The 16,931-nt window shown below is 55.0% G+C and overlaps 1 protein-coding gene across 1 annotated transcript in view; it reads left to right on the forward strand.

Moving 5' to 3' along the window:
• Positions 1-16,578, forward strand: part of WDR1 (WD repeat domain 1) — a 43,939-nt gene extending 27,361 nt beyond the window's left edge. The window contains exons 6-15 of the mRNA XM_017513224.1: positions 1,805-1,882; positions 2,141-2,221; positions 2,561-2,794; positions 5,631-5,718; positions 6,965-7,121; positions 8,743-8,830; positions 11,912-12,022; positions 12,984-13,157; positions 13,458-13,602; positions 15,418-16,578. Coding sequence (XP_017368713.1) covers positions 1,805-1,882; positions 2,141-2,221; positions 2,561-2,794; positions 5,631-5,718; positions 6,965-7,121; positions 8,743-8,830; positions 11,912-12,022; positions 12,984-13,157; positions 13,458-13,602; positions 15,418-15,524 — 1,263 coding nt within the window. The 3' untranslated portion in view covers positions 15,525-16,578. The remainder of the gene's footprint in view (positions 1-1,804; positions 1,883-2,140; positions 2,222-2,560; positions 2,795-5,630; positions 5,719-6,964; positions 7,122-8,742; positions 8,831-11,911; positions 12,023-12,983; positions 13,158-13,457; positions 13,603-15,417) is intronic.
• Positions 16,579-16,931: the final 353 nt, after the last annotated feature.

Below are 16,931 nucleotides of genomic sequence, written 5' to 3' on the forward strand. Positions count from 1 at the left end.
GGGCAATAACCAAAAACCTACAACATTCTCTCAGGGGAGTTGTGCCTCACCAGCACCCCAAAAACCCAGTTACATGTTCATCCTCTAGGGTGGAAACAGGACTGCCATCCCCCTCAGGAGCTCCCAGGGAGTTGATTACTGGGACTCCCTCTGTCAAAATGTGTGATTTCTCGGGCTTTCATCTTAATTGAGGTGGGAGGTCCCGGTTCAGGTGCAGGACCAGGGCCTGCTGTGCCCGTGTCCAGCCTGACCCCAGCTGTGAGCAGTTCTTGGCAACACTGAGAAGGGTCACCAGAGGGAAGCAAGTTTGGGTTGTTGGCTGGAGGAAATGCTTTATCTTCAAGTGCAGGAAGCCCAGGTTGCTTTCTGGGGCTAGGAGTGGACCTCGCAGAGCCAAGAACTGAATAGTGTGATTCCATGCACCACGAGCATCCTGCCGTGGGGACATTGCCAGATTCAGCTACATGTATATCCTCTGCTGACTCTGACGGACTTTGTGGGGATGTCAGTTTCCTTGAGCATGGCCCTGGTGATTCCCAGACACCTGATTCCTCTTTCTGGGCGTAAGTTTCTTCATTGGTGAAATGGGCACAGAGGCAGCATTGATTACATGTGTTAGTCTGCTGCAACTGCTGTAACAGTTGATTAAGCCACAGTTTGGGTGCCTTAAGTAATGGAAATTTATTCTCTGGAAATCAGAAGTCTGTAGTAATGGTGTGGGCAGGGACGCACTTCCTCTGAGTCCCTGTCCTTCCCAGATAACTGACAGCCCTAGGGGTCACTTTTGTGAGCATATCTCCCATCTCTGCCTTCATCTTCGCTCCAACTCTGTATCTGTGTCCAGATTTCCCTCTTACAAGTACGCCAAGTCTTGTTGGACTTACAGCCCATCCTAAACACCCTATTTCTGAATAAGGTCTCACGGGGTCCCAGGGTTGGGACTTCAGCATGTCTTTTGGAGGGGCACAATTCAACTCAAAACATTACATGATCAAACACATGCAGTTCCCCACACAAGCAGCTCCTGCTTTAAAATTAAGTCTGTGATGTGCCTGGGGGCAGGGGGCACAGGTGATCCTCCTTGGGTTGAATTGCTTTTCCTGCAGGTTGGTATGTGTACCCACTGAGCGGTGAGCCCCTCCTGTGCTGAGAGAGTTGGTAGCACTGGATGTGCGCTTGGTGGGTTAGCACCACCTGCAGGTGGGCAGTGAAAGGGCAGGGCAGGTGTTGGCAGCTTTGCCACTGCTTAGAGACTCATTCTCTAATACAGACACTTGTTGGCTGAGGAAGAAATGCATTTATTTCCTTATTCTGGTGACAGAGTTGCCCCTGGAAGTCATGTCATTTCCCCTTGTTTGCTCAGACTCTTGTTCTCCACGAAAGTAGTCATTGTTTACCTTTGTTTGAAAGTCAGTTATTCTACCAAGCACTTGAGCTGGGCTGAACCCTCCAGAAAGAGGCCTCCTGGTCTCAGCCATCATGAAGCTTAAGGATCAGGGCTCCAGCTCTTTGCAGAGGGTGGCTCCTGGGGGTACCTCGTTGGGGAGTGCATAGCTGGAGGCGGCCTGCCTTGGGATTAATCAGCCTTGCAGCAGGTAGAGCGGTCAGCATGACAGGGAGGCTGGAGCAGACCCCTGCCCCTCTGAGGGACTGCCTGGGACCTTTTTAAGCTCTGAAATTTTCTTTTTCTGTGGACAAACAGTTCACACACTGAAGCTGCACGCAGACTATTTTGTAGAGCGCATTCTTGAACTTGGAGTCAGGCCCGTGGCCCCTTACCAAGCAGGTCATTGTCTTCCTGCAGGACCACAGCCGCTTTGTCAACTGTGTGCGATTCTCTCCTGATGGGAACAGATTTGCCACAGCCAGTGCTGACGGCCAGGTAAGAGCTGGGATGGGTTTGTGGGGGTGGGGAATGGCTTGTCTGCCTGCTCCCATGACTGCTCAGAGCCACAGGCTGCTGAAAGCCATCTCTGCTGATGCGTAGTCAGAGCCCAGTAAACACATTTCTGCTTTTAAACCACACTGGGAGCTCTGTCTATTAGCCCTGGTTTTCTAGAGCCACAGTCCATGGAGAAACTGCTTACTCCAGAGGGTGTTCACACACACATGACCCTCACATGTTTTTGTTTCTTGGAAGATATACATCTATGACGGGAAGACTGGGGAGAAGGTGTGCGCGCTGGGCGGAAGCAAGGCCCACGACGGCGGGATTTATGCCGTGAGTATGAACATGTTTCCTGGTCCAGTAGTGGGAATTTGGCCGAGTCCATGTGTAAGTCCATTCACACTACTCTGGAGTTAGACAAAAACTTGAAATGAGGGGCTACAAGTTGGGGCGATTTTGTGCCTCTGCCCAGGAAAGCTTTAAGGTCGCGGTGAGGTGATGGGAGAGGCTAGTGGCTGGAACAGGAGACCTGGAGGCAGGTTTTGTCCTTGGCCTACTCACGTTCCACCCCCTCTCTGGGCTCCTTCTGTCCTACTCAGACAAGCTGCCCTGTGGGTTCTCTTTCCAGTCTGAAGTCCTCTGGCACGTGACACACTGCTTTTGTTTGAGTAGATTAGTTGGAGTCCTGACAGCACCCATTTGCTTTCTGCTTCTGGGGACAAAACTTCCAAGATCTGGGATGTTAACGTGAATTCCGTGGTCAGCGTGTTTCCCATGGGCTCCACGGTTCTGGACCAGCAGCTGGGCTGCCTGTGGCAGAAGGACCACCTGCTCAGTGTCTCCCTGTCCGGGTACATCAACTATCTGGACAGAAACAACCCCAGCAAGCCCCTGCGCGTCATCAAGGTAAGTCCTGCCCTGGGGAAGCCGCTGACCCAAGGGTGGGCAGGGGAGAGGACACTGTGGCCAGTAAGGAAGGAGAGCTGAGGAGAGGCCAGGTAGAAGCTAGAGAGGTGTCCTCAGGCCTCCTCGGCCCTTGGGGTTTTGGTGGAAGGGAGGGATGCTGATTGGTTTTTTGGGACATGAGTTTAGCCACAGTGGGAGGCCAGGTGCCAAGTTCCCCTTGAGCTACTGTGAGAGTCGGAGAGTCGGGGGCAGTGGTCATCACCCCAGCTGTTGAGAGCTGTTACTTCCTGCAGGGCTCAGCCTCCCTGAATTGGGAGTGCACAGCCTGTGCCCCACTTGACTGCAGGCAAGAACAAGAGCTCACTGAGCACCAGGGCAGGTGAGGGGGCATCACCGAGGTCCAGGGGCTGTCACGTGCAGGGACACCAGTAGAGAGCCTCGAGGAGGAGGAAGAGCAGGTAGCCTTGGGCCTGGGCGTCGGCTGGGGTTTGACTGGGCAGGGCTGTGAGGGAGATGCTGTGGAGGTTCATGAGGGAGCGATGGGATCAGGAGGTAACAGAGTTTGAATCGTCCATGGGCCCAGGTGTGAAGGCCCTGAATGCCAGCCTGGGGAGGGGCATGGCGCCTGCTTCCGAACCCTTCCCCAGTGGGTCCTGCCTTCTCCCGCTATCCACACCAGCTCAGTTGACACTGCAGTTTCAGAGGAAGTAGACAACACACTTCATCCCCACAGCCAAGCCTTCTTGGTCTCCTTCTTTAAGCCACTCGGGGAGACAGACGCCAGCACTTCCCTGACCCACTGCAGCTTGCTGCTGTGGAGCTCTGGGGACCAGCTTCTCAGAGGCTCTGAACTCCGCAGGGCTAGCGTAGGCCAGCCTGGGGCAGCCCCCGGGCTTGTGCACCCGGCAGTGTGCTGTGCAGTCGGTGGCTCCTTCACGCTATGGCTTCTAGGAGGGGCTGCTAGAATCACCATTCCCTTTTACAGGGGCATTTGCCCATGAGGAAGGGACCTCCTTAACCTTGTATGTGACTTCTAAGGACCAGGTCACCTTGGCGCTCATTATGCATAGAGTCACTGTTCCTCTGTGCCGGGGCAGCGGGGGCAGCAGCATTGCTGAGTGGGGAAAGGCTGAACTGTAAAGGTTTCCTTGATGAGGGCCTGAGAACAGAGGGGAATCGGGAGCGCCTCCTCGCTGGGGAGCGCCCCTCACAGCCCAGGGTGTTGAGTATAAAGGGAAGGTGTGCCAGCATGGGGCCGAGGAGATGGCTGCCTGGGGAAGCTGAGGGCTCTTGTCAAGACCGTGTTCCAGTAGGCCTCCAAGTGGGCTGGTGAGAAAGGGTACACGGGTGAGTCGGGCTTCGCCACCAGCCAACTTCTCTGCCCAGGAAAGCAATTTCCCATGGGCCATCCCCAACACTGGGCTCCAGGTATCAGCCCCCAGGTGTGCTGGTGGGGCTGCCTCAAGAGCACTCTTGCTCATACCACTACTGCCAGCTGTCTGGGGCTGCCGCCACAGGAAATCTTGTGGGCTTTTACAGTTGTCAAAATCCCCACATCCCCACTCTCACGCCACACCTGTGTGAGTCACACTGGTACTGCCAGTGTTCGCAGTGCTGATCTGGACTGCAGTGGGGCTGAGGAGCAGGTCAGCCCAGGCTGCATGTTACTCACCCGGGAACTAAAAAGCGCTAGTGGCTGGCAGCCCCAGAGGCACTCAGAGTCTCCAGGGAGGTCTCAGGGTAGCAGGAGCTTGCAGGCCTCCAGAAGGAACACCTGTGGGCATCTGGGGGGAGCTGGGAGTGTTTCTGGTGAATTCCGGGCAGTGAGCGTACACACAAGTCTCCTGGCTTCTTGCAGAGCGCAGGATTGATTCAGCAGGAAGGTGGGCCTGAGCCCCACTAGTGAGGGCAGTGTTGGTCTGAGGTCCTCACTGTAAGGAGCAGAACTGCCATGTTGGAAGATGGCAGCCTAGCTCAGCGCCCCTTACTGGAGCATGTGATAATTTTTTCCTGTTTCTGTGGAAAAGATGGAAGTAGCTGCATCCGTTGCCCATTCTTCAGTCACACTGGTAACTGTGTACCTGTCTCCAAAGATCCATGCCATATTGTGGCAACATGTGGCATGCCACAGAGTTAAAGAATTCCTGCGGAAGAGCCCTTAACTCAGGGAAGAGGAGAGGGGCCCACCGGGAGCTTGCATCCCGCTGCAGGGGAGAGGTGTGAGGAGATTCTAACAGCCCCAGCCATTGTTTCCATCCCAGGATCAGATACGGAGGGGGCTAAATGCCTCCCTCTGGAAGCAGCTGTCTGGTTGTAGACCAGCCTTTTGGGCCCGCTTGCAGACAGCCTTGGGCTTTTACAGTGGTCAGAGAGAACCCTGCCCTCAGCAGGGCCAGTGTTCCTGGGGAGGGAGAGAGAGGCAGCCTCAGAAACCAGGGCCTGAAGCCAAGGCCTCCTGGATCGACGCCCTTGTGGCCTCCACCCTGATAGGTGCTGGTCAGCTGGGTGCCGGCCACGTGTCTGCCATGTGAGATGCTCAGGTACTGGGCTTTGGTCAGACCACGTCCGGGCCCAGGTCTGGGTTCGTTACCTTGGAGGGAGGGGAATGAAGGGCAGAGTCTGTAGGTGACTGGGTAGCTCCGGAAAGGTTACTTAGGGCTCGTGGGCCATGCATTCAGACAGCTGGGGCTCTGGGGCCTCAGCACACCTGCACTGCCATGGGTGGAGGGGCGTCCACCCCCTTTGTTATACCCAGAGGCTTAGTTGGTGGAAAGCGGGTGGCAGAGGGCAGGTCGGCATGGCCTCAGCTTACCTGACCAGCGCGTCTGCTCCACAGGGTCACAGTAAATCGATCCAGTGTCTGACGGTGCATAAAAACGGCGGCAAGTCCTACATCTACTCCGGGAGCCACGATGGACACATTAATATCCTTTGACCCACAGAGCTGGCTCTGGAGTCGCTGGCTGTGGAGGGGAATTTCCTGTTCCCACGGTGCCAGAGGCCAGGCCAGCCAGGTGGCTCCAGCTACAGCCCAGCCACACGCTCTTCTGACCAGTGTGGCCCCCAGGGGTGGCATGTCTGCACATGGGGCCCTGGCAGCTCCAGGGCTCACGCTGAGGAAAGCCACGGGCAGCTCTGACCTGGTCAGTCCCTTCTTGCTGTGCAGCCCTGAGTGTGTGGCTTGACGTCTCTGAACTTGGGCTGCTACTCTCCCTGTAGATGCCAGCTGGCACCAGCCTTGTGCCTACTCCACACGGTGGGATTCTTGATTCTTAAAATTCACAAGCACCTGGACACCCTTAAGTTGGGTCCCCTTTTTTTTAAAACGAGAAAACTGGAGCTCAGCGAGCTGAAGTGCCCTCCCCAGAGTCACACAGCCTGTGGTCTGCAGAGCCAGTGCTAGTGCTCCTGTGAGGTGCTTTGTGGCCCTTCTGTCATATTCCCTGGAGGTGTTTGTGTCCCCCTTATAAGTTCTTATCTAGGTTTCTGTAAATGAGTCCTGATTTCTCTCTGGTGATGGGGGCTTCTGTTGAACTTTTCCTGCATGGCCTGGGGCTGGTGACACACTGCTCTTGGGGCTGTCTTGAACCTTGGAGCTGCCATCTGCAGAGTGCCTGGGCAGGGCCCTGACACGTTGCTGGTGAAGGCATGCGCTGCGCGTTGCTCTGCTGCCCTCCCTGACCACCATGCTGTGTTGGAAACTGCCATTTGTGTGGACAGCTCTGGTCTGCATGTGCTGTACCTCCCAGAGGGACTGTCCAGGACCCAGGGAGGTCCCCACAGTGCTGGGAGAGGAGGGCAGGCATGCCACCCTCCGCCCCCCAAATGTAAGGAAATGTAGGGGTAGAGGGGTGCGCCTGCCCAAGGCCCTGTCACAGCTAGTGGCAGAGCAGGCCCTGGAACGTCCCCAGCTTGCTGGTCCCCCGCAGGTCTACAGCATGGCTCCCCTTCTGCTTCATCCAGTCTCTGGGTGGTGCGCCCATACCTCAGATACCGCTTCACAGGAACGGGTCAGCTGTGGACACTGCCAGCTTCCCAGGGGAAATGGTTTTCTCCATATGCGATGAGATTCCCATTTGTTGATGTAAATGTAGAATCTTATTACTGAAGCCACACCTGAGAACACCCAACAGTCCTGGAAGCCGGGCTTTTCCTTAACCGCCGCCCTACATTACTGGGATTCAGAGACAGGGGAGAACGACTCCTTCGCTGGGAAGGGCCACACGAACCAGGTGTCCAGGATGACCGTGGACGAGTCGGGGCAGCTCATCAGCTGTAGCATGGACGACACCGTGCGGTACACCAACCTCACGCTGCGGGACTACAGGTGAGAGCGCTCAGCTCTGCAGGACTCCCGGATGAGCCTCAGCTCCCACGGAGGGCTTTTGCCACCAGCAGTTCCTGTTCTTGAGGGCGCCTCACCTGCTCCTGTCATCTCTCCCACCCTGTCCCAGCATTGTTCTCCAGTTGTTGGGCCCTGAGCCCAGCACTGTGTTATAGAACCAGGTGGTCTGGGTAATGTTCTTGCCCACAGATGATGACCAGGTGTGGACCCTGCCCTGGAAGCAGGGGCAGCAGATCACAGCCCTGTTCTTCAGGAACCTGCTGCGGTCTCTTTCTGTCTCCCCTTCCTCATTAGTAAAGGCGGGTACAGTGGAGGCTGCCTCCGACCGTTGTGGGTTAGGTGAGCCTAGCACCGGGCGTGTGCTGAGTACAAGACAGCATCCCCCTTCCGCTCAAGGGTGAGACAGGCACACGGTGATCTGGTCAAAAGAACGTCATATCTGTTTTTGCTCTTGTGCCTTTGATTGGTGGTCAGTAGAACTAGGAGAGTAGCTGTTTGCAAGTGATCTGAAGTCCTAAGTGCAGTTGGAAAGGCTTGAAAGGGAAGTGTTTCAGGCCCTGACAAGCTCTCTGCATGTCCAGTGTCCCCATGCCCAGGACTGACCCCTCCTCTGCCCCTACATTTCTTGTGTAGACCCCTTTGTTACCTGGTAATCCTGCCTAGGTGGTGTTGCCTGAGAGGCAGGGACTCCTGGGGCCTGTTGATGGATGGCTGGCGCCAGGTCCAGCACACAGCCCTGTGCAGGTGTGCCCTCCTTGACGCAGCTCCGAGCAGGTGTGCCCTCCTTGATGCAGCTCCAAGGAGGTATGCCCTCGACGCAGCTCCTAGCAGGTGTGCCCTCCTTGACGCACAGGCCCTGCCTGCCTGGGCATCTGTAGGTAAATTGGGACTCCCGATAAGTGGCAGAAGCGGCCCTAGAGCCCAGGCATCTGGGCCCTGGTCCTCTTTCTGCTGCCCTGTGGTAACCTAGAGGTCTTCCTGGGCCAGATAACCCAAGGCAAGGCCTTTACAGAGCCAGCCTTGGCCTGAGGACTTCGCTGCAGAGCCTTTGGAGACGCCACACTTGGCCCAGGGATGCAGAAGTTTCCTTGATGATCTCAGTTTTCAAGAAATTTGTGTGTGTGAGTCTTTCCAGGACAAGTTTTGATAGCATTGGCTAAGGCTAAAGATAATGTGATTTTCACCCATTAACCGTAATGGATTCTTAAAAGTTACCCATCCATTTTGGGGAGCAGAACTCAATTCTGTCTGTGCCCAGTGAACTCCAGAGTCCTTAGTCGGCAGACATGGTGACAAAAGCCAAACTGGGCGGAGTGAGTGCTGACCACAGATAAACATGAGCATAAACAATGCCCTGAGCTGGCTCCTCCACTCCTTCCCCACTCCCAGGCGCCCATCATGATTTATCATCTCTTTGCACCAGTCATGGGTCTTTTTTTTGCCCCCATCCCATATTTTAGCAAGTCTTTCCCTCAGTATAGATGGTAGTAGAATTGTCTTCTCCTAAGTAGCAGCATTGCTGTGGTTTAACAGTGAATGTATGTGAATACCTCCACTGAGCTGCTGCATCATCGAAGTAACGTGCGTCCTTTCTCTCGAACAGTGGACAAGGAGTCGTGAAACTGGACGTTCAGCCAAAGTGCGTCGCTGTGGGCCCCGGCGGATACGCTGTGGTCGTGTGCATCGGGCAGGTAGGGACCTGCCTCTGTTCGGGTCGGAGCTTGGGGCGCTGTGTGGTACCTGCTTGCTGAATTCCACTCACGTCCCGTTTGACAGTTGCTCTAGCCAGTGTTTTTCTTGAGCGCTCATTTGCACTGCAATAAGGGAGTTCACATATTTAATCCTCACCACCATCCTGCCTCTTGTACAGATGAAGAAATGGAGGCACAGAAAGGGTACGTTGGTTGCCCAAAGTCACAGCTCATCAGATGGCAGAGCTGGGGTTTGTCTAAGCCTCAGAACACACTGCGTGCCTTTCGGCCTGTGAGGCCTGTGAGAGACTCTGTGGGGTGGGCCTGCCTTTGCTCCTGTTCAGATCCCAGCCCTGCTGCGTTGGAGCTGTGTGACTTCTTGCATTTACCTCACCCTCTCAGAGCCTTAGTTTTCCATCGCCAGTACTCAAAGATCCAGGTGATTATGAGGAAGTACATGTAAGGCTCCTCACACCATCTTGGTTCCTCTTACAGATGAGGAGGGTGAGGCCCAGAGCAGCCTGGGGCTTTCCCGCATGCAGAAGGTGGCACCTGACTCCCCAGCCTGGCTTCTCACTCCAGACAGTGGGTCACCTGCACACCTTTGCCTTCGGAGTTTCGGGAGCAAAGCACCCTTTACTGAGATGCCTAACCCACTTTATACAGAATTCTGCTCTGCACAAGATACTCTCTGTTGGCGGGCCTAGGCTTGCTGGCATGTAGACTGGGGAAGGCAAGGGGCAACCTTTGGCACAAGTGGCAAACCCTGCTAAAGAAAGCTGCATTCAGGACCCTCCGCCCCTCCTTTGCCCTGTGAACTTAATTGCTTTAGGGAGAATGGATTTCTCTGTGTCCTAGATAACACAAACTCCCTGCCAAGTAATTATTGCAGACACCCTGGACAGCCAGTGGGGGTGGGGGAGAATCCGCACACGGAGCACCTCAGGGCCTGGGGGAAATGCTACAAAGCAGCTTCTGTCTACAGCAGGGCTCTTGCCAGCCAAGGGGTCTGCACATGGGGCTTTTGTGGGTGAGCAGGTAAGGCCTAGGGCAGAGCGCCCTGTGTCTCAAGGCCCAGGTTTCCTCATCTGTAAAGCTGTGGTCATGATAGGCCACCCCTTCCCCTGAGGCTGAGAGTAAAGATCTCACGAGGATGTTCAGACAGGGGCCCAGTGGGCGCCTGCCCCCCAGGGGGTTAGAAAGTACCCTGGTAGGGTTGTAGCATGCGGGGGGGCGGGGGGGACAGGTGGTTTTCTCTGTGATCTGTTACTCATCCTTTTCTCCCAGGGCATCTAGAACCCCCACTCCGGGTCAGAATCTTCTGCAGAGCTCCCTATCATCAGTCAAAGGGTCAGGAGGGTGCTGGGAGGGGCCTGGGGTTTTAGATCAGGAAACAACCAGGTTCAAGCCTCATGTCAGACGAAGCTTCGGGCCAATGCTTAGGCCTTCATTCTTCACCTGTGGGTAGGTAAGGCCACCCCAGAGCCAAGCAGATGACACAGGTGCGCCTTCAGTAGCAGTAGTAGCATGAATGGGCGCTGCTACCATTCATCCTCATACACCCCACAGTCCACGCAGAAACAAGCCCATAGGGTAGGGGCGGGGGCTGCCTGTCTTCATGACAGCTGATGGCTTGGGTAGGGGCTTATTGGGATAAAGTCGAAACTCACAGATGACGGCCACTCTGTCTGGTAACAGACAAGTAAGTTAGAATCGGAAGAATAGACAAGGCGGGGAAACAGAAAAAGGAAGGCCCCCGCTGCAGAGCCTCTGCTGCACGTACCAGAGGCCAAGGTCCAGTGTGGGGGCCGAGGCTTGGAATCTCAGCAAGTCCCAGCTCAGCCTGTGGGAATTGGTGCCTTGAGTACACGACATCAACTGTGTACCCCATTTTCTCATCCATGAAATGTAGAACCTGATCCCTGCCTTCTGGGGCTGGAACACTCACAGCAGAGTGCTGGCACATGCCCAGGGGCTGTCGCTGCTGTTTTTGTTTCTGTCCTGACCCTGAACATTGACTCATCTTCACGATAGCCAGGCACCACTGGTTAATGAGGCCCAGGACGATTCTGGGCCGTCCCCTCATCCAGCAAGCAGCTGTGCTGGGCTCAAGCCTCGGTCTCTCCATCTTCGGAGCCCTGCTCGGTCAGCAGTGTGCCATGGGGGCGTCCCCACTGCAGCCAGACACCCAAGTACTTGGCACCCTGGCATTTCTGAGGGCCAAGCAGCGTGGCTCAGCCCCTGCTGAGGATGGTCTCCTGCCCTCTCACCAAGCAGGTCAGGAGTAAACGCAGAACGGGACTGGTGTGGTGGCCACCACGAGGGCTGCACACTTCCCAGTGGGCTTGGGGCATCAGGAGCAGCGACCCCGGCAGTAGGAGGGGTGTAGGCCCCAGGAAGTAGGCACCGGCTTCCCAGCCACTGTTCTGCCCTGCCATCCATCCTCCGGGGCATCATCCTTGTGTAGGGGGCAGAGTGCCTCTGTGGACTTGAGTGTCCCAGCTCCACTTCCAGTCGCTGGAGTTAGGCGGACGCTCCACAGCTGGGTGCCACGAGGTTCTCCTACTGTTCCTAGGCTGTAGGAGAACCGCTAGCTGTGGAACTCTGGCTCTTTCTTTTGTCTTGAGAAGCCAGAACCTAGAATCCCAAGTGCCATACTCTTTTGCATTGTTGCTTTGAGGCCTTATCGCGCCCCCGCCCCACCGTGCTCCTATCTTCCTGACGCCTAGGCGTGCTGTTCAGCAGAGTGCATTTATTTCCCTCACTGACTGGAGGGACTAAAGTTCAGAGGCCAAGTGACTTTTCAAGAGGCAGTGCTGTGGTGACAGCCATGATAGTAATGTAGTGATGATGGCAATGGTCACAGTTCATAGTGTTTCCTGCCCCACTTGACTGAGAGTCACAAGGCTGGGACTGAGCCCAGGTGGTGTGGCTCAGAGCCCCGGATGGCCCTGCAAAGAGGTTGGGGACAGAGCCAAACCCAGCTCCACTGAGCCCCGACAGGGGCACACCCCTCCTACTGCTGAGGGCTTTGTCCCGAAGGGCTGGACTGCCCTGACCCGCTGCTCATGTGTGCCGCAGATCGTCCTACTGAAGGATCAGAGGAAGTGCTTCAGCATCGACAGCCCCGGCTACGAGCCTGAAGTTGTGGCAGTGCACCCAGGCGGGGACACGGTGGCGGTTGGGGGTGCGGTAAGGCACTTTCCTCTCCCCTGTGCTCTCTGTCCTTGGTGTCTGGGTGATCTGGGGACAGCATGCGCTGTGTGAGTACCGGGGCTGTCTCAGGGAAGGTGAGGGGTCAGGCAGGGGAAGGGTCAGGCAGGGGGTGAGGGACCTGCTCTGGGACCCAGCCACCTCCTGCCACCCAGAGCTGGAGCCTTCCCCTGCCCTCCTCAGCACTCTCCCCGCTTCACTGCCCAGGTACTCACAAGACTGGACAGTGAGGTGGGGAGAGTTCTGAGGAGGGGACAGCTGGGCCTGAGAGCCAGCCCCGTGACTGGCAGGGGGAGCAAGAGGGTAGCAGGTCAGGGAATGAAGGAACAGGAATGGTGTCCCCTGGGGCTGGGCTCGGCTCGTAGATTGAATGAAGAGTGACAAGAATTTCCTGACATCATCAGGGTGCAGTACTAACGAAGAATTTTACAGTTTCCCCTGAGTTCTGCTTCGTTGTAATTCTCATGCCCTTGAACTTGTGTTTGTGGCACGGTCACAGTCTGCCTGGCCAAGTTCTCAGTGCTTTAGAGAAGAGCTCGTTTCCCCTACCCAGCCTAGGAGGGCAGCCCTCTGATCACCCAGGACTGCAGCGGGTGTGGTAGTGCCCTCTTTGCCAGGGGCCGGGCGGCTCTACGTGCTGCTGGGTCCTTCAGATCAGGTGCTAGATGTGACCTGTGCATGGAGTAGCTTCCTCTACCAGCCAGCTTGAGGGCCTCAGGAGACCAGCGGTGCCCTGAAGTACCAACAGCCGTTTTCATAGAGCTCCGTTGGTTTCAGGCCTATCCATGGGAAGAGCCATGCCCAGCACCTGACATGCACCCACCAGAGTAGAAGTCAGAAAGGCACATTTTCTTAAGGCTTCAACCCCTCCCTTCACAAAGGGTGGGTGTGGTGCGTGTGTGTTTGGTGGTGTCTCACTTCCTCTCTGTCCCTGCCGTAGGATGGCAATGTCCGCCTGTACTCCATCCTGGGTACCACGCTGAAGGATGAGGGCAAGCTCCTAGAGGCCAAGGGCCCCGTGACCGACATGGCCTACTCCCACGATGGCGCCTTCCTTGCCGTGTGCGACGCCAGCAAGGTGGTCACAGTGTTCAGCGTTGCTGACGGCTACTCGGTGAGTGGGCAGCGGGCTCCTCTGTCCCCGTGCTGGGCGGTGCAGGTGGCAGTGGAAGGCGATCGTGACTTGGTGACTTTGAGCTGACCTTGTCTGAGCTGTAGCTTTCTTGCTTCTACAAGTAGCAGTTGCCTCGTGCCGTGCTTCTGGGAGTTAGTGGGTTTGTAGGGGTCGCTAGCATAGAGTTAGTACCTGAGAAACCTGGGTCCTCATTGTCAACATGAGGAGTAAGCGAGGTGATGTGGACAACCCTGGCCTGAACCTGACCTGCCACCTCTCTTGTTTTCAACCTGCAATTAGGAGAACAATGTTTTTTATGGACACCATGCAAAAATCGTCTGCCTGGCCTGGTCCCCAGACAATGAACACTTTGCCTCCGGTGGCATGGACATGATGGTGTACGTCTGGACCCTGAGTGACCCGGAAACCAGAGTCAAGATCCAAGGTGACTTCCTCCCCCAGGCTGTGGCCAGGGCTCTGTGGGCCACTTCACAGGCTGTCTCCCTGGCTGCTATTCCCAAGGCTAAGGAGCCTCTGTGCTTCTAGGCAGGTGGCCTAGAAGAGGTGTGGGTCTGCTTCCCTCCAGCAAACACCAGCTGTGTTACTGGCCGTACTGAGGGACCACAGGCTGCGTCATGTTCCCATTGGGAGCACGACGGGGGTCTCATGCACAGGACACGTACTCAGCTGAGTGAAGGCCTCACCCATGACATCTTCCCTTCCCCCTCCCAGCCCTTAAATCCCAGTTGGGACACCAGGGTCTCCCCCTCCCTAAGATAGCCACATCCAGTGTCTAATGTGAGCCTCATGTAGACGCTGAAATTTTCTAGTAGCCACATTTCAAAAGGAAACAGGTGAAATTATTTGTAACGGTAGATTTTATTTAGCCCCGAATGTCATCATTTCTCCCTGTGGGGGTTGTGATGTCCTCAAGTGGCCGCATCTGGGGAGGTAGCTCTGTGCTGTCCAAACCCTCCCCTCCCCAGTTCCTCCCTACTGTCCTCCTGGTGCATCAGGTTCCCTCATCCATTTTCCTTGAAGACATCCTTTTGTGTTAAACACTAACGGGCCCTTTTCCTATTTAAAAATGTGTGAACCCACCCACAGAGCTCCTTCCCCAGCTGTAGGCTGCAGGTAGGGGGAAGGCAGCCCAGTCCATCAGAGACGCAAAGCAGATTTCACTGTCCGTCCTGGTTTATAAAGCAGTCGACATTGAGAGTCAAACAAGTAGTGAAAATCAGACAAGTTCATGAATGAAATGGATCCAGAAAAAATACATAGTAAGAGCTAGTCCGGTAGAGAGTAGGTCAGGGTCTTCACTGTGTGGTCACAGGGCACCAAACATGAAGTGATCTCGGCGTCAGGCTCTCATGCACATAGTTGAGTTCTGCACCTGGAAAAGAGCCAGCCTGGTGATGTGAACAGAGACCTAAAGCCTGGCCTCACTGTCAAGTCATGCTTGGTGGTTGCAGGAGATCCCAGGCACCTGTGCCACGCGCCGCCACCCGCAGGCTAAGGCTTCCTGCATCAGGGCACATGCTGTGCCAGATGGGGTGTGCTGAATCTGATCCTGTCTAGGCGGGGCTGCAGACCTAGAGGCTGGGGACCACCTGGACCAGGGGAGCAGAAAGCTGGTGGGAACCCCCTTGCCTGCAACTGGGAGCCTCCTTGGGCTTTGTGGGCAAAGCCAGCCACAGAGGAGCCCTAAGTGCACAGGCACCGTCTCACTGTTGGCACCTCGGGTGGGAAGAGGCAAGATGATGGGGGAATCAGGAATCTGGTCGTCCACGTGTGACTCACAGAGGGGAAAGTCAGTGGCCCCCAGTTCTGTGTTTTCCAGCCTTTCTTTGGTTGTCATGCCCGGCCCATTTTAATACCGTATGGATACAGCCTAGCGCTTTGTGTGTTGTCTTTATGTCATCGCTTTTATACATAAGAAGAAATTGTTATTTCACTCTTTTGGAACTTGGTTCTCAAGACTTGGAGAGGCGTAGCCACTGGCATCTGTAGGTGGAGCCAGGGATGCTGCTAATTACCCTGCAGCACAAAAAGAGGCACCCGGCCCTGGGGATCAGGAGTGCCAGGCAGAGAATTCAGCGTCACTGCCACCCTGCCAGACTCCTGAGTTATAACGATTCAGGGCCATTTTCTTGGAGGCCCTGTGATGATTTACGCACAGGTCATTCCATCTTCCTAGTCCAAGATGTACATAGATGTGGAGAAGTTTGGCTTTTTGTTAAATTGCACCCTTTCTTCTCAGATGCACACCGGCTGCACCATGTCAGCAGCCTGGCCTGGCTGGATGAGCACACACTGGTCACCACCTCCCACGATGCCTCTGTCAAGGAGTGGACAATCACCTACTGAGGAGCCCCACCCCCGCCTCTGGACGGACCTAATCAGGGACTAGAGTTTAACTGCAGTGGAACATGTCATTTCTCTATTTCTGTGACGCGCCCCCTTGCCCCTGCCCCACCGCAAGAGGCAGTAGGGCCCCGTCATGACCCTCGTCTCTGCAGGGTGTCTGTACACGTTCTTCTGAAAGCTTTAGACAGGAACAGTTTGCACATGAAAAATAAAGTGAGCACTTAAACAATGTGTGGAGCGTAACTAAAACCCACAGCCCAACCAAACCTTGAGAATGCAGAACATTCCAGAGGCAGTGGCCTCCAAAGCACACAGAGCCCCCGGCCCCGGCGTGGCTCTCTCTCACTGTTGGTCAGGGGAGATCGTACAGGTGAATGAGCTGGGGCTCACCTTCCTACCTACAGAACATTTCTGTACTAGTGAGAAGAGGGAATATGCGTTGCAGTTCAGCAAAGCCAGAATTCTGTGTTGAGCAGATGTCTGTCTCTTCCTAGCGTGTGACTCACACCGTGTGGCTGCCTTCAGAGAGCCACCCCCAGATCAGATGGGGACATACAACCCCTGGATATGTTTCATTGTCAGACTTTGTGCTTGATTTTAAGAATGGAATTGTGGGGGTTTTTTGTTTTTTTGGGTTTTTTTTTTATTAATATATTTTAACTGTTGCCTGTCAGTGTTTACAAACTAGTGCGTTGACGGCACCGTGTTCAGGTTTTTAGAACCCTTGTTAGCCAGACCGAGGTGTCCTGGTCACTGTTTTACCATCATGGTTTGATGTTCTCCTGTCTTTCTCTCCGTCTTCTGCTCCCAGGAGCAAAGGTTAATTTAAGGGCAAAGATGAAGTCACTGTAAACTAATCTGTCACCGTTTTTATCTTTTCTTTTTCAGTGCAGAAATTAAAAGTAAGTATAAAGCACCGTGATTGGGAGTGTTTTTGCGTGTGTCGGAATCACTGGTAAATATTGGCTAAGAACAATCCCTCCCTTGCACTTGTGAAAACACTGAGCGCTTTAAGAGATTAGCCTGAGAAATAATTAAATATCTTTTCTCTTCATTGCGGATCACTGACTTTGTGTGATGGGGGTACAGGGGTGGGGCGGCTGGGTGGGGAGGAACCTCTGTGGGATTCTCATAGCTTTAGGGGTCTCACCAGCCCACAGCCTCAGGCAGGAAATGTTTGGAGTCCACGATTGTCAGACCCATTGTGTGGGCGAAGGGAAGACCCGGAGAAGGGGCTAGAACCCTCAGTTCCTCTTCCCAGCAGTACCGCTGGTCACCCTGTGACCTAGGTCACATCCCTTTCCTTCTCTGGGCCTAAATTTCTTTGTCAAGTGACAACACTGGACCAGATGATGTCTACATTCCATCTGCTTCCCAAATTCTTAGCAGCCTGTATAGCTTTCACAT

The sequence above is a fragment of the Cebus imitator genome, unplaced genomic scaffold (genome assembly GCF_001604975.1).
Source record: "Cebus imitator isolate Cc_AM_T3 unplaced genomic scaffold, Cebus_imitator-1.0 Scaffold488, whole genome shotgun sequence".
NCBI lineage: Eukaryota > Metazoa > Chordata > Mammalia > Primates > Cebidae > Cebus > Cebus imitator.